This window comes from Porites lutea, chromosome 5, assembly GCF_958299795.1.
Source record: "Porites lutea chromosome 5, jaPorLute2.1, whole genome shotgun sequence".
Taxonomy (NCBI): Eukaryota; Metazoa; Cnidaria; class Anthozoa; order Scleractinia; family Poritidae; genus Porites; species Porites lutea.
The window spans coordinates 32,384,586-32,411,323 of record NC_133205.1 but is presented as its reverse complement, the minus strand read 5'-3'; the positions used below and the strand labels follow the sequence as shown (position 1 = coordinate 32,411,323).

The 26,738-nt window shown below is 39.8% G+C and overlaps 2 protein-coding genes across 2 annotated transcripts; one reads left to right on the top strand and one right to left on the bottom strand.

Annotated features, from left to right (window-relative positions):
- Positions 1 to 408: 408 nt before the first annotated feature.
- LOC140939146 (adenylate kinase isoenzyme 5-like) lies at positions 409 to 17,474 on the bottom strand. Its single transcript, XM_073388706.1, has 20 exons — positions 17,314 to 17,474; positions 15,968 to 16,331; positions 13,444 to 13,607; positions 12,853 to 12,966; positions 11,625 to 11,816; positions 10,887 to 11,070; positions 10,500 to 10,663; positions 10,192 to 10,305; positions 9,283 to 9,474; positions 8,615 to 8,720; positions 7,983 to 7,990; positions 7,412 to 7,649; positions 6,618 to 6,781; positions 5,792 to 5,905; positions 4,729 to 4,920; positions 4,346 to 4,460; positions 3,765 to 3,928; positions 2,724 to 2,840; positions 2,181 to 2,372; positions 409 to 879 (listed from the first exon to the last, which is right to left on the bottom strand). Exons 1-20 carry the CDS (start codon positions 17,371 to 17,373, stop codon positions 811 to 813), a joined length of 3,027 nt encoding a protein of 1,008 aa, XP_073244807.1. The 5' UTR covers positions 17,374 to 17,474; the 3' UTR covers positions 409 to 810.
- A 274-nt stretch (positions 17,475 to 17,748) lies between these two features.
- LOC140937556 (GPI-anchor transamidase-like) lies at positions 17,749 to 26,650 on the top strand. The gene is made up of 13 exons (XM_073387115.1): positions 17,749 to 17,877; positions 17,951 to 18,042; positions 19,322 to 19,380; positions 20,787 to 20,863; positions 21,901 to 21,934; positions 22,094 to 22,171; positions 22,265 to 22,361; positions 22,777 to 22,894; positions 23,282 to 23,392; positions 24,084 to 24,161; positions 24,875 to 24,963; positions 25,327 to 25,420; positions 26,127 to 26,650. The coding sequence occupies exons 1-13, from the start codon at positions 17,752 to 17,754 to the stop codon at positions 26,214 to 26,216; spliced, it is 1,143 nt and encodes a 380-aa protein (XP_073243216.1). The 5' UTR covers positions 17,749 to 17,751; the 3' UTR covers positions 26,217 to 26,650.
- Positions 26,651 to 26,738: the final 88 nt, after the last annotated feature.

The window sequence follows — 26,738 nt, the reverse complement described above, 5'->3', positions numbered from 1 at the left end:
TTCACGACTCTAACCAATCGCACAAATATAAAGCCTTTTCCAACAACCAGTACCACTCGTGCGAATTAAACAAGTTGAATGTTCACTTTCAAGACTGAAACTTGCGGTGATTATTGGTCACTGGATTATTGCTGAGTGGGTCGAGGGTTAGAGATAAAGCAAAACGGCCGGAATTTACACAATTCATTTATTATGTGTTGTACACTTGTCACGTGGATTTGCTTTTTTTAGCACACTTCTCCTGGTCCAGCAGTTCTAGACCTTTAGTTTAATAGTTTGTGTTGTACATATTTTAAATTAGCATATTAGTGTCATTTCAGTTCTTGTATACAAAGAACTGTCGAGAACTACAACCTTCCACTCATTAACATTTAGGAACCTACCAGTATTTACATTACAATTTCAATATAAATTATAACTTGCTTTAATAAGGCCGTCGTTGGCCTTCAAAACCCGCCCAATACATGCACAATATAAGCCCGATACATGCTCAGTATATGCGAATCTGCGTGACGATTCCCCATCACATTTTAATGAATTAATCCAGAAGAAAACCTAAGAAGCATTCATATCCACCACAATATTTTCGCCGCTTTTCTTTGGATTTATTCCTCTGTTTGTCTGTCAATTTCGAAACGGATAAGAGGAGATTAAAAGGCTTTGGTGTACGATGAGTTCAATAACAAGACGGTATGAGTGAACGAGGTTCAATGAAGGGAAGAACGGTATGAAGCTGCTTCGGCGACTTTGTGGATTTTTGCTGATGACTGCAATTGATTTTTTTTGTATTGATGGAAGTCATGCCCAGCACTATTCCTCCTTTGTTATTTGTGTCTTGACTTTTTCTACAAGTTCTTCTTGAGGCATTGAAGCAGAAACCTGCAAGGGACGTAAAAGTGTTCACATTTTAGAACGCGTTGCCATTATTTATTGGTATTGTCAATTTTTTTTGATTTGCTCAAAACCTAGCTGTCTGTAAATACATATATATGTCAAGAACAACTGTGTTCAGTACACCTGGTATGAGGTTTCTTTATGCTTCTGAGAAAACGACGCGGCAATAAAACACCACGGACTTGGTCCTGAACAATGAGGCTGATAAGCTGCTCACGAAATCACCTCACCCTTAAGCCCTGCAGTGCCGAACTAATGCGCTTTCGTTAGAAAACGCCTAAATATCTATACGTTTAGGCCCTTCGTCACACTAATACGCTGAGTATTTTCATCGAAAACGCATCAATCTGAAAATGCTATTGAAAGTGGATCAAAACGAAAATGCATACATATCGGATTAGTGTGGACGGAAAAGGAAACGGACCAAAAAGCATCAAATGAAAACGATGACCGAAAATATCGCAGGCGCATGTGTTTGTAGCATGCGCATAGAGTTCAAGTGCAATTTTATCGTTTTCGATATCTTCTCAGAGTGGACAGTCGAAAAATCGTCAAAACGGTGTTGGGGAAGAAAATCGATTGATGGGGTTTTGATGGCACTGCATTTTCTTTGAAAACGCATTAGTGGACATGGCCTTAACAATTTTTGGCAAGAAAGGATAAGCAGCTTTACTTACAGTACTACTCAGCTAGGAATCAAGAAAGAGTTTTCATATGTTACGTTGACTTTAAGGCACACAGCAAACCTCTTTCCCAGGGATAACAGGGGATAACTTTATTCCCAAGATAACAGAGCTACCTGGGAAACGAGGGTGGCGAATTATTCGCTCCTTAGCGAGTCAAAGCCGTTGTTCAAACGTTGGATAGTGCTATCCACCGGATAAATATTGTGGAAACCAATTGCGCTATCCAGTGGATAGCGTTATCCACCTTTTAAACAACTAGGGCCTGTTATGTAGTTCAATTATTGGATGAGGTTTTTGTGATATCCGGAATAATCAAAGTCAAGGTTAAGGAAAAACTTATCAGGCGAGCCGCAGGCCGAGGATGATAACACTTACCGACCGTGCCCTTGATTATTCCGGATATCACAAAAGCAAAATTTAATAATTGTTTTATTTTTTTATTACAAACACACCATCACACAGAACACTGTTTGAAACTGCTCTTTGAGATCTTGCACTGCGCGCGCGTTACCATCAGATTGGTGCACTGATTTCCAAAATCAGCTGTAGGTTTTTAGCCAATGAGAAGGCAGATAGTGAGTACAATGTACAATAATATACCTTAACAGCTTTGCTAGGATCTGCCAGACTGTCGATCATCGGTCGGGTGTTTTCATTGTAGACCTGTACTTTAGTTCTTGATATTTCTTCCTTGTCATCCTCTCTTTCCGAAGTTTCTGCTCTTTCCTTGATCACCCGTTCCATTTCGTCATCACCACTCTCTAGCACGATTATTCTGTGATAATCAGACACCTGTTTCAAAATAATTTCAGAAAAAAATAAAACACTTATGATCACCAATCAACAAAAATTATGCTGTTCATCGCCTCCAAGGAATTGAAGCCATGGCGAGGCGCGAGGCGTCTAGTGCTCTTGTCTCTTGTCTTGTCTTTTTTTTCTACCGCGAAATCGGGTATAAACAGTACACAGCCTGGCTGGTTCCTCCTCGAGCAGACTATCAAAAATTCGTTTTTGTTGGGTTTGCAGCCCGTCATTTGTACTTTGTAATTTTCTAGAGGAACTAGAGGAAAGCGAGAGTTGTCGCCACTGCTCTACCGTTACTCTCGTTAGTTTGCAAGATATATCATTTGCCACTAGATTTACCTTTTGTTTGAACTGATTAAGCTGCTCCTCTGTACGTGGATAGCCGTCGATGCAGTATCCATTCAGATTCTTTTCCTCTTTTTCCAACGCTTCAGTCAGTAATGCCAAAACAATTTCCTGAAGGGACATTATCATGCTAAATCAGTTACAATACATGCAGTCAAAGGCCACTTAATGGACACCTCGTTCCTTAGAACAGTTTGCTTTGTCCAATGGGAAAGAAAGCTCTTACATTTTCTGACAATTCACCCCGCTTAATACGGACACTTTCTATGGCCACCCCCCCCCCCCCCCCCCCCAGTGTCGAACGAGGTTTCACTGTACTTAGGCCATTAAAATTCGTGAGTAATCAAAGTCAGAGTTAAGACTAACTGAGCAGGTTATCCGAATTCGCTCAGCGCTACATATAAATAGCAGCTGACATGCCGGCCCGAGTTCAGAGTCTAAAGTTGGGGGTGAGAATTCCGCGACGAGATGACAACCAGTTACTAACGAACCAACTTAAACCTACCGTACATGTATTACACTTACTTCAATCGAAAGCTAGGGAAACCTAAAATTCCGGAACAAAGAACAGATAGAGTTGACTGTTCACAGTCCCCTATTTTTCCGTAAGATGGTCTAGATCGAGCGCTTTACCTTACGGGCTGCCATCTTGCACGAGTGTCAAAACTACTCAGGGGGCGGGGGTGGTTTGGGAGGAAGCGAGAAAAATATTTTTCTCGCCCCCCTTCCCCTAGAGCTATAATCACGGACGCCGGTCTCCTCAGCACATTTGAAAATCAAGATGGCCGCAATTAACGGTATGACGCGCTATATCTCGACGATCTCACGAAAAAATAGAGGACGGTGAGCAGTCTACCAATACAGACTCTGCCGGGTCATGGGAGGAAATCCAAATACCATGTACAACTGAAACATACCGCGCCAAAACCGAACCGCCCCAATGGGGAAGATTAAAATCTAAAGTGACATAACGGAAAAGAAAGCTAGGGAGAAAACGCAACAACATTTTCTCAGTATTTTCTAGTTCATACATACCGTGGCTACTAATACGCCCATCACGATGGCTTCGTTAATCAACTGAGCCCGCTCTGAATCTTTCTTTGCCTCTTCTCTAAGCAGGGAGCCAACCGATAAGTGGGTTCTGCCTGTTGATTCAGAGAGTGTTTTACCCAGGTCTGCTTTTCCCACACCAGGTGGACCTAAAGCCATGTAATGAACCAAAAAAATTAAATACACACTTCTTTGTGTTGAGAGCCAGTTTCCTTGCTCTAAGACAGCTTGAGTTCCTAGGGGTGACAGGAGAAAGTGGAGGCTCCCTCATCCCACGTAAAAATGACGGGAGTGACTATCGAGAGAGCGCTTTCAGCCATTTTTACCCTACCAGGTGACTATATGAGGGTCCTCACTTTTTTGGTTCAGTAACGGGCTAGTCAGTTGTTCCTCTCTCTCATGGGTTGTGGGGATGGGACTTTTATGAGTACCGTTAGTTTCCATCCCCATTATAACCTACATTATAAGCGTTGATTGTGCCACTCACTTGCCTCAAATCTCCCTATGACGAAACCGAGTAGACTTAAAAAGGAAATCGGAAAAACAAATGTCCCGAACGTTCATACCTGTTATAAAAGTGACGTCATAATCATGAAGTGATGTTGTTTTTCGGTTTGGAAGATGTTCAAAGATGTCGCTAACTTGGGCAAAAACTTCATCTGGGGATCCTTCGGCTAAAACCTTAAGGCAAGAAACGGGAGAAAATAGTAAAAGGAAGAACCCATCTTGATAATCGATAAATATTATTGTATGTATTAATTGTAACTACAAAACTCTGAGGGTTCTAAGAAATTTACTCTAATTTAAAGAGGACGAGAGAATTTGCTTTCGAAGCATTCAAAAGTGTTTTCAAATGGGATCTTCTTTGTTTCAGTATTCTGCCAAATGGAGCTTCGCATTTTTTTTTAAATTTGATTCTTAATGAACGGAGTACTTGATGCAAGGTTACCTTCTTGACTTTATTCTGTGATTCATAATACTCGATAACAGGCTTCGTTTGGTTCTCGAACGTTTCCAGCCGTTTCATAATCGTTTCCTCATTATCGTCCACGCGTCCACTCGTTTCTGCTCGCGCCAAAAGCCGCTTCTTCATTGTTTCCGGTGAACACTCGAAGTATAACACAAACTCGCAACTTGCAATCTATGTTTAGAAAGAAAGAAACCGAAGACAAATCTCGTTTTAATAAAGGTGTAGCCTGTGTAGGCGGCGCTTGGAATTCCAAGCGCTAGGCTATTAGAGGTGGTACGCGTGTAACCTCCTGTGCTAAGTGTGCTATGTGATGCTATGTGTGTGCAATGTGTGTGCAATGTGTGAGACGTGTCACGTGTGTTGCGTGCAATGGTTGACGCGTGTCATATGTAATGTGTACAATGTGCAATGCATTTTATGTAAGATGCGTGTGACTGAGTTATAAGTGACGCATATGTGTTTGTTGCCATTTAACTTTTCCATTGACTTTCTTTAAAAGTTGTGTCTACAGTTCTTTTTTTTGGTATTCGATAAATCACCCCCAGATAGTCTGCCTCTCGTCATTTGGGATTTTTGATCATACTGTGTTTGATTTGGACCATTTGTTTATCATTATTTACGTGGATTTCCAGTTAACTGCCTGCGCTTCTACTGAACACAAAGCCCTTGGAAATTAAATATTTGTAATGGCAATAGCTTGCCCCACCTTCTCACCCCCAAAAGATACAAGTCACATCAAAAATTTTCCGTGATTAAAATGCTGAAAATGCCTTTGAAAGGAAATTGCCAGTGTTTGGTCGTCAGTACAATTGCTTGACCCAAGAGTCAAGGGGAAACGTAGACGTTGGCCGACCTCATAAAAGGGCTTTTCTCCTGGGGAAGAGGTTGGACGCTGGCCCAATCATTTTTGTGGAACGATACGGCAAGTTATCTACATAAGTTTTGCGACGTAGCATCGACCATTCTACGTAAATATATTACAAGTTAAAATAAAATATGACACTATTTACAGCATTGTCTAACAAATATCTTTTCAACTTACTTCATTTTCAAATTCTTTTCCTTGCTCCAGTTCTCGAGGAAAACCGTCTACGATAAATCCCTTAGTGTTAGGAATGTTCACCATGGCAACTCGCAGTAGCTCCAGAATTACTCTCTGAAAAAGAATTGTCAGAATACCGCTTTGATACCACGGAATCTAGGTTAGCTAGTACGTATACAATCGCCCCTTCAGCCTCGTTTCCAAGGTCTAGTATCACCCCACCCCTGAGGGAGCGAGGGGGACGGGAAACATTATGAGATACCCCGGGGACAAGGCTACAGTCCCCTTGCCCTCAGAAAGACAAGTCATAAGAAATTCGTCAAAAACGCCCTTCCTTTTCTTCAGAGCGGATGGACAATTCCTACAAATGTACGAGGAAAAGAGATCCACCGCTACACTCCCATGATAGCAATTCCACTTGCTCGGACGACGAGGACCCCTATGTCCTTCAACAATGTTTTTATCCGTATTTCTAACGATCCGAAAACCAAAATAGACACAAAAATTAACAGTGAAACGGACAACCTTTTAAGTAGCTTTTGTACATTTCTCTCGTTCGACTGCGCACTTAACTATATGTATAAACAGGCTTTCTTGAGGCCTTTCTGTAGGTAACGTCATCACAAAAGAAACAAAGGAACCAAACAATAGAGTTCTACTGGGGCTTTATTGTTTGGTTGTATTGTTTCTTTTCTTGTACGTAATCTGTGGCTCAGTACCTAAAGAAGAAACCCTTTTTGGCCTCAACTTGGTCGGGTGACATCTTAACGATAACTAACCTCACGTGAGTTGCTATCATTGATTGAATCTCTACAAGCTCTCTTACCATAGGAATTAGCTCGCCTTTTTCCATAATTTGCACCAGCTCTTTGCTCCTTGGTGAACCAGACTGAACTTCAGCTCTCACTAAGTCTCCAGTCGACAGGTGAGTATAACCAAACGACTCCACAATACGGGCGCACTGAGTCCCCTTACCAGACCCAGGACCACCTAGTAACAGAAACAGTAGGCTGATTTAGCAACAGAACGGGAACGTCAGTTGACGACGGCGCGCGCAAATCAAACGACTGGCTTGACCAATGGCAGAGCAGCAAATTGAGCACCGGAAGTGGTGTTTAGTCCTTACCGCGCGCTTTCCCGTCATCAACTGACGTTCCCGTCCTGTTGCTAAAACAGATTAGTATCAAAGCAGTGAATGGTAGTACAGAGTTTTTCTTGAAAGGAATGAATGCGTAATAGCATAACGAAGTGAACAATTCTGTTAAAACAACCCGCGGATCCTGAATCCATTGCATTAGGGATACGCTGTCACAAGGTCAACACAGGGGGAATTCTATACTCTATAAATTGATGTGCGCACGTGTGCGCGTGGTAGACGTATATTTCCCTCGTCTTTCTCTCCTTTGCAGCTTTGGTACACTACGTACCTCAAAGGCCAAAAAAAATTATTTAAATTTAACATCAGTATGTAGCGTTCCCATACTGCCTACCTAAAGACAAAAAAATACGAAGTGAAGGCCAAACCGATGTGAAATCTGGAAATGTCGTTACAAATATCGCTGAAAGCACACATTTACACCACGTTGGCTTTAGACAATAATAAAAAAATTCGTATCTAACCTATGACGAATATGACTCTAACATTCAGGAGTCCTTTCCCGTCGGTTTTTGCGATGGTGTCATCCATAAGGGGTACGAACTCTTCGGCAACAATTGGTTGCTCGTAGATTGGCGTTCTCGGCTGCTCCTCTTCTTCTTGCTTTTTCTTCTTTTTTCGTCGCAGTTTTATCGGTTTTCCCTCTATGATTCGGGACAAGTCCTCTACGCCTTCAGCAAGTTCATCGTATTCAGAATCACTCTCGGTCTTTTTAACTATGTTGGAGATGAAAAGAAGAAGAAGAAAGTCAACACTAGAAAGATGAAGTTGTCCGACTTTGAATTGAGTGTTTTCAAAATACACTAAGACCAGAGCGTATGAATAAACTATATCATTATTTAAACTAAAGGTGCAAACATTCTACTTAAGGTGTTAAAACAAAAGTGGAGCTAGAAAGTAGCAAAGGGGAAACTAACAAAATTATCGTCGTGAACGCCCAAATGTACCATTGCTTGAAAACAGATAAATGTGATGTCCCTTCGCTTGGTCTCCTGATCTCTGCAGAATACTCTTTACTCCAGCGATATCAACAACACCTTCTTCTGCGATGTTTAATTTAACTCAAATGCCCCTATGCCAGGTCTTAGCAAAAAGCTCCGCGTACGCCCTTTAGTAGTGTATTTCGGGTCGACGTGTGGGTTTGCAATTTAATACGATGGCAATATAACGAAAAGGAAACAGTTTAAGGTATCATTTTGTCAGAAACAATATAACAGGTCTACACCAAGGAACGAAAAACGTTGCCACAATACTGATACTGCGGATACGATACAGCGAATCTTAGCACAAAGCAGGACGCATGCTTACCATTAACCTAGTAATTTTCGTTAAATAACTTCTCTGATCCAAAGTTAACTGCGATATTTAGCATGTCGTAGCGAATTTTCGCCTCCCAAAACAACACGTCACATTAAAAATTCTTAAGTTTGTTTATCCCATTTATTTTACTTCCGCCAAATAAAAGGTGTTTGAATAACTAAACAGCCACGTTTACAGTCTACAACGTTAACGTATCTTCTTGAAAAATGCAAAGTTCTCGGCATAATGGATCAAAGCACGAGGTTGATGATAGCAAAAGCCTTTCTGTATAATGTAACTTATCTACTGTGCATTTTTTGCGGCGATTAAGCGAGACGTTTTAGTCCTTGGAGAGATACTGTGTTAACGCAAATCCTTGCCTTTCTTTCTCTTCCGTCTTTCAAGCTTTGGGAGATCTCCGAAGATGGCACATACATCAGTAAAAACCTCGTCCACAGAGCGTGTGGCGTCCACCTTTGAAACAACACAACAAAATCTAATGACTAACCTTAAATATTGAGGCCAGCTTTATTTAACTATATCACCCAACATTGTTGAACGCGTTCAAAGGTGTTAAATCGCGTTGAAAGCCTGTTCAAACAGATCAGTTTAAACTGCTGGAAGCTTTCACTAGACACAGCTTCATCATTTTGTCAACGTTTCCTTGATGAATGTTTAGCCGCAAACGTTCAAATTGCGTAAAAGGGCTCTCTAAGATGGAAACATTATGACGGCACATTGAAAATTTTAGGAGGATACGAAGTCGCTATACAAAGGGAACAAGATGTGGGCGTAAGAACAAAAACGGAGGTTTGGTAAGCCCAAAAGAAAGAACGATACAATGTCGACAAGAAAGTCCATATATTCTTTATATGGATAAAAGTGAGAAAATCTAAAAGGATTCAAGCAGAAATAATGGCTGAATGTTCTCATTCCAGAACAGCACTAAAACATGAAAGGAAATCGGAAAGCCTGTCAGGATCAATATACAGGTAATTCCAAGAGGAAGGAAAACAATGCTATTTACGGTACGTACTTTTTTTAATTTGTTTTTCTCTCCATAACTTTCTATAACTGGTAGGGTTTCTTCCACAAAAGTACTGAATCGTTTTTTTATCGTTTCAGCATTATCGTCCACCCTTCCACTTGTCTCTCCGCGCTTGATAAGTCTCTCTTCCATAACTTCTTCGCTGCACTCGAAATACAAGACAAAATGGCACTCTGTCACCTACAAAACATGAAATCAAATCAAATACTGTATCAATTATTGTGCTTTCTTAAATCTAGCTCCTGATTGAATAATTATACCATAAAACCAATAAAAAAATCCAGCCGTGAGCAGCTTATTGATTTGGGATAGCAAAAGCATTGGATTAATTTCCGTCACTAGGCCTCAAGCATGGTTGTGTAAGAGTAGAAATTTAGCCTCGCTTAAGAATTGAAAACCTGCAAAGTTTCACAATTGTGAATTCCCAGTGCAGCACGTAAAGAATTTATATTCACAAAGGCGGTTTGGTGGTGAAATGATTGAAGCAGGACAAGCCTGACGAAAGGAATCAAACAGAACTTGTACGGGTGGTGTTGACGGGCCAGAGAAATTTTAGCTCGGTCACTTCTTTATCCTGACTGGTCAACATGTGAAAAATGACACGATAACAACTTAAACGTATAAGCCTAACAAGCAAAAACATAAAGTGGAAAAAGATGCTTGTTCTCTTGAAACGTAAGGGTATGAGAAGGTTTTTTTCTAGTCGCTCTGTTTACGTGTCCGATCAAAATGACCGGCCGAACATTGTCCAGACAAACGGTCATTTTGACCGGCCGTTATTTTGAGCCCTGTGACGTAAACATGAATATGAGCTGTTGGGATGGATTTTGGAGAAAAGAATGCCTCATGATTTCTTTGTTGCTGATGCTTGTAGGTGATAAAGAAAACAATACTAGCCTCTTCTTCAAACTGTTCTCCTTGGGAAAGCTTACGTGGGAACCCATCGATCAGGAATCCAGGCGAGTCAGGATGGCGCAGCATGGCATCTGTCAGAAGCTCTACAACCACACCCTGGAAGTCATAAAGCGGGACAAAAGAGATTAGTAAGAGGGCTTGTGACATCTGAAGGAAATTTGGATTACAGAAGGGTGCCACGAGTACAGGGAGTGGTCACCATCTTTCAAGGAGTTTTCTCTCCCTGTTCTGGATTATTCCATCTATGATCAACTTAACCGGAGCTGATGTAACTACAGTATCAACCATACCTGGGGAACGAGTTGGCCCTGTTCCATTAACTCAGCGATCTTTTGTCCTCTTTCGCTGCCATTTTCGACCTCTGCTCTCAGCAAATCACCGGTGGAAAGGTGCGTGTAACCAAACTTTTCCACGATACGCTTGCACTGAGTTCCCTTACCAGAGCCAGGGCCACCTAAATTTAAAAAGAATGGTAATCGTGAGTCAAAAGTTAGTCATTGCAAGGTAAGGACTGTATTGTTTTTACGGCATAATTACTACAATCCGAGCACACTCGCTCCTGAAATGAACCTAAAGCAAAACAAATAGCTGAGCGTCCTAAAGTAAGGTAAAAGATTCGTTGTTGGACCTCGTTAATTTTCAAAGTTAGTCCAGTAATGAACAATTTCATCCGTTACCTAACACAAACACTATCCGTTGCCCAGAAAACTCGATCCACTCTTCTTCCTCTTCATCTCCCTTTTCCTTGGCCTCAGCTTTCTTTTTCTTTCTCTTAATTTTCTTCACCTCTTTTGGAGGAAGAGCACCGAACAGTGAGCGTACGTCTGCAAATACCTCACCCACGCCACGATTAGCGTCGATCTGGAACAAAAAAAGAGAAAACCGTTATAGAACAACTCGTATTATATCAAATATTTAGCAAGACGAGATTGAACTTGCCTGTGTATAGCCACCCCTCCCCTCAATAAAATCGGGCGAGGAGGCAACTGCACTGAGGCTATATTGCACACCGCGCACTAATTTGTTACCACACAAACCATATCTGTAACAGAAATCTCATGGAGCAAAAAGGGTTTTCTTGGTATTCAAAGACTACAGCTACAGTCATTTAAAAGTAACTAATTAACCAAAATTACTAAACGGGAAAATTACACGTTATGTCGGATTATTCGTCGCTATGAGTTTCATGCGTTACTGCTGCCCCCATTTTTGGCACTTTAATGAATTCCCCCGGAACTGTCATTTTTAGCGGCTTACTAAAGAACGTTTTGTAGTCTGCAGACGGTTCATTCTCGGCTATTCTCTTGGAATACCAAGTTAAAGTAATGCAAAAGACACAAACGCATATCATACATTCCTACCGATGCTACCAAAAATAACACTGTCAAAGAGTTCTCACCTAATGCGAAACTTACCCTTTTGACTTTGTTAAGTTCTTCGTAATGATCAATGACAGGTAACGTCTTTTCCACGAACGTTTTAAATCGCTTCTTAATCGTTTCAATGTTATCATCGGCACGCTGGCTTGTTTCACTACGTTTGAGTAATCGCTCCTCCATAACCTCTTCAGTGCACTCAAAGAAGAGTAAGAAATCACTTTCCACGACCTGTTGACACAACAACCGCAAAAAAGCAACAAAACAACTTAAAAATTTCATACATTTCGGGTCGCCCGGGACGGCTTGTTTTCAGGTTAGCCGTATACAAAAGGTAGCAGGTGCGCATCGTCATGAAACCTTTTGTTTGCCAATTAGATGAAAACAAAAGCACGAGCAAGGAGAGGGGAGGGAAGGGAAGTGAAAGGAGACGGAAAGGGATCCCTGCCCCTCCCTCTTTTCTCTCCTCCTCCCTCCTTTCGTCCTTCTTTTCAAAAAGAAAAGATTGCTCGCAGGCTAATTGTTCAGAGTCTGGCTAAACACACTATAACACTAAACAGACCCTTAGACTCTATGATTAAAGAATATGGATTGAGTGTCTTACAATTCAATATTTGAACTGCTAAAAGCACCTTGAGGCACCTTCACTCTCCAGGGAAAATACCTTATGTTAGGAAATTAACGTGAAGTTCAAAACTTTGCGTTGATTTAAATCGCACTATGTTTGTATAGGCTAATTCCCGCGACCTTAGAATCGATTATTTTGGCCCCAAATCTTCATACACTCCAGATATTGTTGACACCAGGAGAGAGAAGTTTATTTAATTAGGGTGGAGATCCGTTAGTATCAGTGAAACTGCGAAGAATGCACGAAGTGACCAGATTCCTTTCCTTTAATATTCCCGTACTTGTAGGAAAAGTACCACGAATTGTGCTTACATTTCGGATTATACACTTAAATTTGTCCCGGTTGTCTCAACAAGTTTTGTTTCTTCCTGTAGTTTGTGTCAAATTCCATCAACTTGAAATGTTGCATGAACCCTCTCTTTCGCGCATATTTCCTTTATTTCATGATTTTTTCCTCTTATTAGCGTGAATTAAAGTCGCGTTAAAAAGACACGTTATTAACTCAAGCATTTATTTCCTATATCAAAGTAAAAAGATTCTTAAAATGTACTACTGTACCATGGGCATTCCCTCCCTCACTCCTGTCCACCCACTTACTGTACCACCCCACCCATGCATCCATTCATGAGATGATACTAACCTCTTGTTCAAACTGAATCCCCTGTTGATTTTCTCGAGGAAACCCATCAATAAGGAATCCAGGACACTCCTTGTGTTGTCTCATAGCATCTCTTAACAACTCAATGGTAATTTCCTGTGAAGATGGATCCCAATAAAAAATAATGTCATGAATTCAGACCCACTTAGAAACTTCTTGGAGTTAAAATTAAGCCAAGAAGGTATCGACATCTGTTAAGGCTGCGCTCATTGTTCTTCTTTTTTACAATTCAGTGCAGACATTGACAGCTCAATACAATTACGTCTGTAATTATCGGTTACAATTAGCCTAATTATCGGTTACAACCCTCTACCTTACATTAAAAAAGATAAAAATAACAAAGACAAAGTTCACAAAGAGACAACAATAGCAATCACAGTAAGGCTGCCTGCCTTTTGGTCCCTCCACCATGCGCCCATCATTGTTAAGGGTCATCAAAGTGTAAATTAAGCTATAGGTGACACCATAAGTTTTTGTGAGATGCTACAGATGAATCTTTATTTGCTGATTCAAAACTTGATGACAACCTTGACAGCTACAAAAAAGTTAAAGTGATCTACATGCTTATGTTACCTGAGGTACAAGATTTCCCTCCTTCATAATATTTTCAATCATTTGTCCCCTTTCATTTCCCTTGGCCACTTCTTGTCTCAAAAGATCTCCAGCAGACAGGTGTATATAACCAAATTCGTCAACAATTTTAGCACACTGGGTCCCCTTGCCTGATCCTGGTCCACCTGTGGTGTTCACATAAAGTGTTAAAGGATGAATGATTGACTGTATATAATTTAAGCTGCAGCACTTTGTAGTAGCTTAATAATGAAGCATTATAATTTACATTATTATGTGCCAAACTCTTCTCTGTATGGGTCCCCCCATGGAGTTGAAGTGGCAATGTTCGCTGTTGGGCATGATGCAGCGATGATGTTAGGGATTCAAGTAATAAATTGCATTGCTATTTCAATTAAGTTTGACAATGTTAGTTGTACAATGCTGACAAAGAAATCTGCCACAAAGTGTACTGAAAAGTGTAGTGTACAATAAGAGTTTTTGTTTTGTGTGACGACAATCTAAGTCCACAGGTATCTATAAATTATGCCTAGAGAATCTCCTGGTCTCCAGTATGAGTAAGGCCCGGTTCAGACGCTGATCTTTTCATGAGCCGAACCTAATACATTGAATTAAGTACATGAAAAGTTTGACGTCTGAATCAATTAGGAACGCCTATTTCAATTTGGAACAGTTCAGCCGTTCTTCACACCTAGCCCAAAAATTTTAACTGTGGAACAACTTTGGAACAGTTTTGATTCACACACAGAACTTTTCATTTACTGAACCTAAAACAAAAATTTGTATAACGCATTTTGCAAGCAGTTTCACCAAAATGAGCATTTTTCTCCTTTTTGATTTAGTTCGGCCGGAATTGAGATCAGCGTCTGAATCAATTCAGGTGGTGTAAATAGTTTGGGTCAGCCTTAATTCGAATCAGGTTCAGCTCATGAAAAGTTTGGTGTCTGAACCGGGCCTAACTTAACTATATTTTCTTTTTACTAATTCTGTTTTTTTTTAAGAGTACAAGAATCAAAGGAGTACATGAATAAGTTGATTTCAATTTTGCATCAAGGAAAAAGACCCTATAAACGGAAAGAAATATGTAGGACGTGAAAGCAGTCCCCTGTACATGACATGTCTCCATCCCCACAAAACTTTTCTTTTTTGCAACAAACAATTTGTTTACGATGAAACTGATAAAGCCCTCTCTATTATAGTCTGCTACACAGCTGTTTTTAGTGTCCTCACACAACGCTCCTCCCCACTAACGGCTGCTGAAAGCCAATTTACATTCCTTTCCCTTTGTGTTTGTGGTCTAACGAACAAACCAATCACGTACAAGAAATTTGACAATATGTGAGCCGAAGGGCGCTAGGAAGTGAGCACGCTTCTCAGTTTTCGACAAATCAATCAATTATCGCTGAATTTAGACGGGCTCTGTGTTTTCAAGCAACGAAAAGGTTAATTTGCAAAAAAGTTTGTTTGAAGCGGTCAAGAAAGTTCCAAGTGAAAAAAGGGTTTGATAGGCCTGGAAAACTTTTACCAGGATCGGTTGGTTCTTCATTTAACGTGCATATGTGCTGATATGTAGTGAAGAATTTAATGTACCCGATGTGCTCATTGTGTTCTGTGAAGACTAAACTCTCAAGGGTACTGATTCAAAAAGCAGTCTTAATAAATTATCGATGAGCGATTTCCCGAAACTATACCTGGCAACTTTATGAGCACATCCATGTTGTGAATCGCAATTTGCTCAACTTGCTTGCTGTTGCTGCTTATCTCCTAAATTTTGAATAGGACTTGACTACAACAACACTGTAGTTAATTGCTTGTTTTCACGCGACGATTTTGATTATTCTGTCATTCACACATGGGGTAACGATAAAAGCAAAGCTGTGATTGGAGGAGTCACAGTACCGCAAAGGTGGCGCGAACACTTTCCAGAAAATGGGAGCTGAATTATAATTGGTTAATCAAGGGAAAGGAATGTAGTTCGGTTTTCAGCAGCTGTTAGTGGGGAGGAGCATTGCGTGACGACACTAAAAACAGCTGTGTAGCAGACTATCTCTATTATAGAAATATGTTCAACCACCTTTAAAAATGAAACCTGTTTGGGACAATCAGTTCAATTTTTTATACCTTGTCCTGTGAAACATTATACTGATTTGAAATAAACGGGGATGCCTATCGGAAATTTAAAATTAAACCCCTAAGGGACACCAACGTGGGTGTGGCTCAAACTTAAACTGACCCCTAAAGGAAACCATAATAAAACAGACATCTAAATAAGAGTAAGGGATCTAAATAATTGTGAAGGATGTTGTCTTCTTTATTTATAAAAGTTAGACTTCTGTGAGATCAGTGTCATAGCATTTCTTGTACATTTCTTTATGCAGAGACCTCAGCGATACCTGAATGGGCAAATATCATGACTTTCCATCCCAAAGACTAATTTAAGTGAGACAAAAATCTGCAATTTACAGTCCCTTTTATATGGGTGTCCCCCTGGGGTAATTAGCATAACCTTACAAAACTTTACACTTACCAAGAACAAACACGATCCTCTGCCCTGAAAATTCTACCTCCACCTCCTCCTCTGATTCTGATGTTAAAATATTTGTTTCTGTCAAGTCCTTCTCATCATCGTCAATGGATGGACGCTGGCCACTGATTGGTGGAAGAGGTTGTCTTGTTTTCAATTCTGGTTCAGTTGTAAAAGTGCGTACCTCATCTCCAGCCTCAGATTTAATGGGTCCATCAGTTTTTGGGATGGGCGGTAATGGCTTTTTGCTGACATCAAGGAAAGTGTTCCACTTGATGTCTTTTTCGGTTTTTGCGAGGGAGATGCAATTTTCCAGAAAAGCTAAATGATCCTCTGGCTTATGGTAAAGTAGGCCAGTCAGCATCCCCTGCAGAAAAAAAAAGATCAAGATTTTTCAGTCTGTTGAAGAAAAATCATTGACATAATTAAAAAACTACAGCACTTAAAAATAACAGATGTCATGGAAAATTTAATAATTAATTCTTATCAATTTCATTGGCCTCTCAAAAGGTTAACTCTTTGAGCTGTTGTAGAACGTTCAGATCAAAAAACAAAAGAAACATATTTTAAGTCATGCACTTAGGATTTTAACAAATAATTATAACCACAACAATTATCGTTCGCACCTGGCAGGCTGGCACACATACGTCAATCAATTTGTTTATTTGTCGCTATTGATATTCCATTTTGAAAGTAAACATGCAGGTGAGGACTTTAAAAAAAACATCCGCAGAAAAGGTCTGATGAAACCAGGCTGTTCGGTTCGGTGCAATAAAGTTACAGAAAGAAAATCCCTCACTTATTTAGTCATTGAAATATGGGCAAACATCATGTTACAGTGGTGTAAGCAATTGTAACTAGTAAGCTTACATTTTTGAAAAATTTATGTATTGCGCTAATTTAGATAAACATTACAATTAACTTCAGCCGAAACTGGTCCTTTTTAATTTAGTTTTCTTTTTCCATTTCCTCGAGCTTACAGGACATGTATTTTTTTTCGCATTTGAAATTGTTAAAAGATGCACCTTACTCCGATTCTATAAGATTGCGAATAAGCATAAAGATTATCATTCGCCTTTAGTTGCTGCGCCCCACAAAGGGGGCTACAAAAACGTACATCGTACATCCAAACTTGATGAAGGGAGTAAAATTTTCAAAACTACTAAATAGTTTATAAATTGGAGGACAAAGTCTACAAATTTCATTTTAAAAATATCATAGAAGCGGTCTTCATATCCATTAGTCACTGTTAATTATTGGTGACTGTTATCATGCGGGAATCTCTCAAATTGGAGCTGTTTCGCACACCGTGGCACAGATTACACATAATTGATTCTCCGATATCATACCTCAAAAAGCTGATGAACCTCTGTTTTCGCCATGTAATCTTTACTCTCCTCGGCAGTCATGATCTGTACTTATTCTTGAATGTTTACATTCAGAGGCGAACAAACTGGACATCCGTCGAAGGTTCTAACACTTTGAGCGAACTGGTTCCATCGTTGCTATGACAACATGGTAATTACCATTTGTCAAAATTCGTCATGAATCGGAAACAATCGGAAATCCAGCAACATTTTCCTGTGGCAGTCGTAAAAAAAGAAACGGAAACATTAACACCGTTATTGACGGCTTTCAAATCTTCTTATACCAACGTATATTCAACTTTCTACAAATTTCTGAAAAAACTGACAGAAAAATCAACAAAAGTCTCTCGTATCACGCAGTGCATCACGCCTCGTAGAGTAGAGTTACCCATGAAGCCTTTCGGTATTCGTAAAACCAAGATGGCGGCAAAATGTGTGCTGCTGCGAGTTGTGATAGCCTTGTTGTTTCAGTCGATGCCAGCAAAAATGGAGAAATCTTTCGATAAATTCTTGAAGAGTGATCACACAAACAATTGGGCGGTATTGGTAAGAGAAAAAATATAAAACCATCACTGACAGTGGAGTAGAGGAAGCGGACTTAAAACTCTCTATTTTTTAGGTTTGTACGTCTCGGTTCTGGTTCAACTATCGCCATGTAGCTAACGTTCTGTCCATTTATAGAAGTGTCAAAAGACTTGGAATCCCCGATAGGTAGGTAAATTATTTCTAAATATCAAGAAATGTAATTAGATGCGTTCACTCGTCAACAAACAAACAAAAATTGAAAGTGTGGAGTTTTAAACATTGGGATTAACTGCACAACCTACACTTTGCTCCTGAAAAACCGGAGCTGCGTGGTATGTTGTATACAGAGAATTATAGAGTCAATAATAGAAACGTCGCAAAACTGGGGTGACACAAAAACTCAGACCTCCGACCGTGAAAAACTCAGACCCCTGGATGTCTCGACAACACAGGCACTCAGTTCAATTCTAAGTGGGGTCTGAGTTCTGAGTTTTTGTGACACCCCTTAAAACTGCTTTTCTGGAAATGAGAGCCTAGTCTTATGCAGTCCCATATCATGTGATCAGTTTAAAATAATGCTTCACTGACCAGCATATCTTTATCAGCCTTCAAGTGAAGTATTTATAAGGGGATTCAAACAAGGTCTGTAGAAAGCAACCATAAGAAAAGCCAGTGGGCAGCTACAAGTACACCTGTGCTAGTTGTAGCAAGATAGTTTTTTTCATACATCTTGACAATATGCCTGAAAAATAGTATTATGATATTGTCTTTGATGGAGAAGTCTGTTCCACAAACAGCTTGCCTTCAACGGTACTTTATTAGAAGTCAATAATAAAATACAGCAAAGCTGTTATTTGCGTCGTCACGCAACGCTTTGTCGCGATGAACTCAACCGAAATTTGCATAAAGTTGTTTACACGAAGCTCGAGAAATATAGGGCTGAGATAGACAACGTTTGTTCTCGATTAGCCTAAGTTTTTATCAGACTAATCTGCAATCGAGTCCACAATCGAGATACATGTTCGACATTATAAATCGATGCGCTAAAATTTATCCCCGGAGAAGCAAGGGACCTGTTGAGAATTGGACCGAGAATTGCGATCGATTTGCCTGAAGGACGATATTTATTTAAGAGACTTCGTCAAAGTTAAACGTTGGACGGACCGACCATTACATCTTTAAGTTTTTTCTCGAAAGGGCATCTATTTATGATTTTTGTTGTGCTACAAATCAAAATGATCCACATATACTTATGTTTGTCTCGTACGATCGATCGCGTCTTTTACAATGCTGTGGAAAATTCTTCTCGTTGGCACCCCCCATACCCCTAGGAAATTTCTACCGTTTAGCCCCCCCCCCCACCCCTTAGGAATTTCCATTGACCATCCGTGGGGGGGGTATGGATATTTTCTGGAATCACACATTTTACAATAATCACTGTCTTTTTACTTTCATATTCACACAGTCACATTATTGTTATGCTTGCTGATGACATGGCCTGTAATGCTCGCAATCCAAGACCAGGTGAGTCTTTAGTTTTTCCTACACTGTTCGTATCACCTTTAATAAGCTAATTATGATTTTTCAAAGAAATTACATGTAGGAGGTGTAGGAAGTTGTGATACACCATTAGTGATACTTTTCCTTACAAAGGATTTAAACCTCTACGTTTCACTGACTTATAAGCAGAAATCTACCAAGGCCCACCTTACAAGAGATAGTTCCTCAGCTATAAAATTCTCACAGGGAAAATAACATTCCAGATTCGCCATTTTCACGTAGTGGCTACGATTCCTGTTTCAGATTTTCTAAAATCTAAAGCAATAGTAGAAGTATATAGCATCCTTCAAGCTTGCCAATCCTGTTCTGTACTGACGAGTTCACTCTCTGAAGATGACTACAGCACAGGTTGTTGAAATGTTAGTCACTGTCAACAACAGTCCTATATAGAATTAGGACTACGTTTACCTGGATAATCTTGCTAAACTTACATGTACTTATGAATTGACTCCTGGGTTCAAACCTTTCACACTTCTCAATGTTTAAAAAAATTATCCATAATCAATCAAGAAACTTTACACTTACGACAGTACCTATAGGATTTATATTTTCAAAATCTGTTGACGGAAAAGATTTGGGATTTCATGGGCATCATTTTGATGGCCCACATGTCATTTCTAGAGGAGTGATGAACAGGCCTTTTGCAGCAGTTGGTCATGCAATCAACTTTCTGTAAACAAGAAAACAGTTTTTAGCAGCAGCTTAGCATCAACTGAGAGAGCATATAAAATTAAGAAACCTGCAAATTTTCTGCTGTATATCTCCAAAATAGTGATTACTATGGCTGGTAAAGATTAGAAGGATTTGTATGGGAAAAACAACTCTAACCACCCAATCATGGTTGAGTGGTTTTGCAAAAAAAATCCTTGTAATATTTAAACTTTTGTAAAATCTTTCCTTAAGCATCACAGGGCTCAAATTTTCCTGTGTACATAACAAACAATATTAGCCCTCTAAGGTGTAAGGGAAAGATTTAAGGACGATCTGAAAATTTTCCCTCACCTTGGCAACAGCCATTTTGTTGGAACTCAATTGCTCTCAAATATTGTAACAGATCCCAGTGACCTTGAGTCGCAGCTTTGTATTTCCATGTGGTTTATTGAATTGTTTTGTCAGACAGGCATAGCTGTTTTGCACAATCAGACTCAATTGGACAGGGTCATTGGATACTTCTACTTAGCCTGTTTAATGTATACTTATCACTAACATAATTGCACAAATATTTTTTAACTTAAATAAGCTCTGTAAAATTCTAAGACATAGAAATTTTGGACAGTTTTCTTTTGTCTGAATTAAAATCGTCTGCGATTTTAGGGTTTTAACATAATTATACAGAAACTCAATCATTTCATTCCCCTTGTCATTCACAGGCACAGTGTTTAACAATGCTAATCAGCATATCAATGTCTACGGTGATGACATTGAAGTGGATTACAGAGGATACGAGGTACACTTTAACAGATCCCTTGTGTGCAAGTACCATATAAGGCACATACCATTGTTGCCTTTTTACCCTACCTTGATGCATTCTATGCAGCTTTGTTGCTCCACCTGCTCCCTTCCACACCTATAACATGAATACCATACCTATTCAGCTCTGCTTCTATTTGTTGTGCTTTACCTGCTTCATATATAGAGGATATTACACGGTGGCGAGAAGATATGAATTTTATGTTCGAGTGGCAAGAACAATATCTCACGAGTGAGCGAAGCGAACGAGTGAGATATTGTTCTTGCCACTCGAACATAAAATTCATATCTTCGAGCCAACGTGTAATGTTCTTTTTATTATATGGAGAAACCAATTCAACAAAAGCAAAAGGCGGGAATCGTGACGTCATTGAACGATACGACACTCACAAAGGTGACATACGGAAAATACGCCACTCGGGTCCCGGATGAAGTGGCGTATGGAATCTACGAGTGGTTTAGTTCCCAGTAAAACACTCTCCTCCATATAATAAAACAGCATATAGACTTTCTAAGATTAATTTTAGTTGGGTCATCAGTCATGAGGGAAAATGTCACTGAAAAATGTCAAGTTCAATCCGGGCAAGTCTATCCAGCATGCTATGGCCAGCTTTAGAGATCTAACTAAGGGACACTCAAGGCTATTCATCATGACATCATAGTCCTGTTGTAGGTTTAAAAAATGCAGCCTCCTAAGGGAAAATAGAATATTGCACCATTGTCATGTGAGAAACTTACTTTAAGTGCCAATGAATCCAAAAAGGAAAGAAATGGAAAAGCAGGTTCTCCATTTACCATATGTCACTACCAATCAAAAATTTCGTAGTGATAGTTATAAGTATGTCAAAATTGTGTGGTCCACCTGTCTACGCGTATACATGTACCTTCTGGTACAGTAATTTTTTTGTTGTGAAGATTTTGAAACACTTAAAATTTTACCTTCTTTGCCTAGCATTGCAACCATAATTGAAGGCAACAAGAGTAAAATTAAACCTCTGAAACCTTTTGTTACAGGTTACAGTGGAAAACTTCATCAGAATCTTGACAGGTAAAACTGAGAAAAAAATATGACTTGTTTTCTACTTTCCTTTTAAATTTTCCAAGATGGTTTCCCACCCTGTACCATTAACTATAACTATAAAGTAGTATTTTGTGCCTCTCAGTGAAATTGTGATCACTTGATATTTTCCATATTTTTATATAACAGGTCGTCTTCCATCCAGTGTTCCAAGATCCAAGCGATTACTTTCTGATGAAAGAAGCAACATTCTCGTCTACATGACAGGTTTGTTATTAACACGATCAAGTTTCCCATGAAAACTCAAAGGCGTGGAGGGAATATAATTGTAATGCTGTTGTTTTTCCTTTTTCCTTGTAGGCCATGGGGGTGATGGGTTTCTTAAGTTTCAAGATTCTGAGGAGATCACAAGCATAGAGTTGGCTGATGCCTTTGAGCAAATGTGGCAAAAACGACGGTGGGTGCAGCAGTAATAATGTCAGACCTCAAGGGAAAGGACCCAGGAGTGTAGATCCCACTCTAGCCTAGCCTGAGAGAACGGCAAACATTTCATGATGCTAGTCTCCTCGCGAAATGACGTCTGAGGGCCATACTGATGTTGGTCACTACTCAGAGCTGGGTAATACTTCTGATTGATCATGCCTTGCGGGGAATTTGCTTTGACCAACCTGCAGTCATTCCTCAGATGTTATTTTGTGTGGAAACAAGTAGTGTGGTTGCAAATGTGTGCTGTTTTGTCAGGCTATCTCTGTCCTAGACTAGGTATCTCAATACCCACCCCTCAATCTGCTACTGAGTAATCCATTGAGCTGCTTGGTATACTTCTGTACAGTAATCCCTCATTTTTAACCTCTATTTTTGGATCATTGCAGGTATAATGAGGTGTTCTTGATTGTGGACACCTGCCAAGCATACTCCATGACACTGAAGCTTTACTCACCAAACATTCTGGGCGTTGGCAGCAGTTTAGTTGGAGAAGATTCCCTTTCTGTGAGTTCATCTTTGTGTACAGGGACCCTAATTAAATTCAGGATGACTGTTCCCTCTCGGACTGGAACCCAGGATCTCAGCTTCAAGGAATGATACTTTAACAGGGCTAAAAAAAACTTGAATTCCAGCTTGCCTTTTGGTCAAGTAGCTCTGGCATTTTGCTTTCCCATGGCGACTTTTTGCTGGTCTTAGTCAATGATTTTGTAAGAGGATGACTTGCTTGGACCCTGTAAGCTTTAAAAGCTACTTGCCCAACAAGAAAATCTACGCGCCCTACCTTAACACTGAATTCACTTTTTTTTCTCTTGACAAATGTTTTTATACAAACTTTGGATAGGAAAGTTGTTGTGTTTACTGTTTTCTTTTCATCATTATCTATTTTTTTAGCATCACGAAGACCCAGCCATTGGAGTTCACGTGATAGACAGGTACACGTATTACGTTCTTCAGTTTCTAGAAGGTGTCACTCCTAACAGCAAGGCCACCGTGGGAGATTTGGTAAATTCATTTAATATTTCTTATTTGCTATCATCATCATCATCATCATCATTAAGTAGCTGTGTTGTTTTAAGCATGATAAGCTGTTTTCAGTAGTATTATTGACCGACTCAGAATACGGCTTTCTTGGCGAAGATTTTTTGTTAACCACTCCCTCAAGGGTGGCGTGTCTCCAACTGAGAGTGACCTAAAACAGTAAAGCGTTGCTTTCTCGAGCTGAATTGAATTCACATTCAGTACAAGATGATGATTGTGTTAAGATGCATGCATGTAAAGTTTCTACCCAAACTGTCATGGTCACTGTCTGTAGCATCATCATGATTGAATGCAAGTGTTTTTAAGACACCCATCTATCAACAATACCATTAAGAGTAGGAACTTCCTTGGGTAACACGATTTGATTATTCAGCTTGCCTTAATAACACGTTGAGGTACGGTGGTCAATTATGGTGTCAGGGTATGGCCATATCGTGTCCGAAGACAACAATTTTAAATCACAGGTTTCTCTCTTACCTTGTGTATATACACGTTGCAAGAGGATAACCCTGGAATGGACTAGCATTTAATGCTGCATAAACCAAGCTAAACTCAGTGGTCGTGTTTAACGATGATTATACCTTAGCGCATACATGCAGTTAATACAGAACTAGTGTAACCTACGAGCTCACCAAAGTGTTCTTTGTTCTTGTAGTTCAGTTACACTACGCCAAATTTAGTGGTATCTACACCAGGAGTGAGATCTGACTTATTCAACAGGGACCCTAACAAGGTAAAGCGTATAAAACATTTCTAACATGATTCCATAACGTGATCGGAGATTAAAGGTATGAAGTACATTTTCTTCCTTGACAGGTCTCCAAGTCTGTTTGAGTAAGCGACATGTACAATCATGGACAAAAGTCTTGGGACACTTAAGCATTTCTGGGGCGTTTTCCAATTAACATAGCAATACCCAACCCCTGCTCCCTTCAACCCACAAACAACGTTGGACGCCTGTATCCCGCAGAATTTTTTCGAGTTTTAACTTTGTTTAGAGTGGAATGAGCGGAGCTGTAAGAAAATTTCGAAAAGGATGCACTGTTTTATGAAGGAACCCAGAAATTACAGAAAATCATGTAATATATCAAGCATGAGAAGCAGTGTTTCATCACCAGATGAAACACCGTGAAGAGAGTTGAAAATACGACGCGCAGCAGAGTATTTTTGAGGAACTTCGAGGTGATTCATCTAGTGATGAAACACTGTGTTGAATGCTTGATATTACTTCTTAAACAAAATTATCTTAGAAGGAGAAATTAAGGATGCAAAAATGACCAGTTTTTCATCTGATTTCCAAACCCTCATTAGACATTAATTTCTTTTGTATTTTCTTTATGAATTATTAATGAGTTTAAGAAGAATTCTGCATTACTCTCCCAGGGACTTCTGTCAATGGTTGTAGTTTTGGTGACAGATATAAAGTTTCCTCTTTTCTTTTTTAAGGTATTGGTGACCGACTTCTTTGGCAGCGTTCACAGCGTTGAGATATCAAATTCCTCCGCTACTGATGTCAACCAGGAATCTCTATGCAGGTGAGAGTTTCAAAAAAGGATTCTGGCCACAACCAGGCTGTAGTGAGCATAGAGGCAACTACGCACAGCTACGACTCAGAGATTCGAAAGTTGATTTTTAGGCGACACTTAACCCGCCGCATGGTTAGTTGAGTTGGTTGGTCACTGGCCCGCCAAGTGGGAGATTACTTTGCAGTCTCCGATTCGTATCAGTACTCAAGGCTTTAAAATATCTGAGCAGGCCCAGCCTTTGCCTTACGAAGCTCGTGCTACATATAAATGCATGTTTCTCATAAAGCACTTTTAAAAGTAATGTTTAATGGTGAAATCAAGAACTAAGAGATGTCCTAAGTGAATTAACTTGAAATAATTTTCCCGTTGCAGAGGAGAGGGTTGCTCAGCACCCGTAAGAGACAAAAGTCCTAAAACAGCAGAGAAACGTGTTTTGCGCGAGCAGTTTCCCACCACAGCAAAAAAGGTATCATTCGTCATTCTAACGAGTTTGATATAGATTATCTTAGTAGCTCTGGTGTGATCCTGATATCTGTGTCTGTGACTTTGGGACATAAAATACGTGGCGTCGCATCAGTAGTATAGGTGGGCTTCTTTGAGCCGCCTGTTTGCGGTGGAATCTCAAAGGTGAAGGGAAACCATAATAATGTTGTGGTGTCAGTGGTGTTGGTGGAAAACAATAGCATTTTGGTGGTGTCGGTGTTAAAGCAAAACCATAGGAATTGGTTGTTGATCGTGGTGTTAAAACTACAGAAAGAAATGTTGTTGTAGTGGTGGAGGAACGAAAAGAATTGGAGTGCGGAGGTGAGTTGGATAAAAGGTGTTTCAGGAAAAAAAGAGACTATTGTGTTGAAAGAGCTATGGTTTCCAAATGTTTAAGCGTCAAGAATTGATGAACCGTAACCATGAAAAGTAAGCAAGAGATAAAACCTGCGCAAGATTCTTTATCTATGGGTTTGTGTTTGGTTACCATCCAAACTGCTTTCCGAAACAATTCAACCAAAAACTATGACAAATATAACTACGTCAAACCGCCAAACGTTTTGTGTTAAGAATACTTAGATCAGAATTGACCACGAGTGCAGGAGTTTTGTGCAACCAGTTCCCTGCATCCATGAAATTAATTAGTTACAAAGGCATTTATCGCCGTTGATTTATTTCTCTTTTTACAGCCAGAGAAGGTGGAATGGAAATTTCCGGTGGAGTTTCTGGTATCTGTTGCGGTGTTTGTGGTATTGATTGGCGTGGCCTCCCTGCGATAAACCTACAGCAGTACTGAAGACGTCATAAAGAAATCAATGTGACGCAAGCTCTTTGCGCTAACAAATACAAGTCTGTTGTCACGAGGTCTACGTGAGTGACTGTCACGAGGCGGATAGAAGAGTCAGTGTTACACATGATGACAGTAACTTGTGGCGAGGCACAAATTGGAGCTTATTATGCGAGTTGTGAGCCACTGAAACGAAAGCTCAACAAGGGATGTACGTTCCAAGATAAATGGACAATAACCACCCAATATTAAATATTGTATGACGTTTTGTCCTCTTGGTCTTTCAGTGGCCTCCGAAACAATGTAATATGGTTCCTATGAGTGCCGTTAGTTCTTGAAGGACAGCTTTTATAAAGACAAAGCTTACTCGAATACATACAAATTCTAAGCGACTGCTTTCAGTTTCTCATTGAGGCAGAAACAGTGATCACAATCTTATTGTAAATTCTTCCCTTTCCGCTTCTTTCACTAGTTCGTGTTATCTTTCGAGTTTATAATTTACGTTGAAACTGCT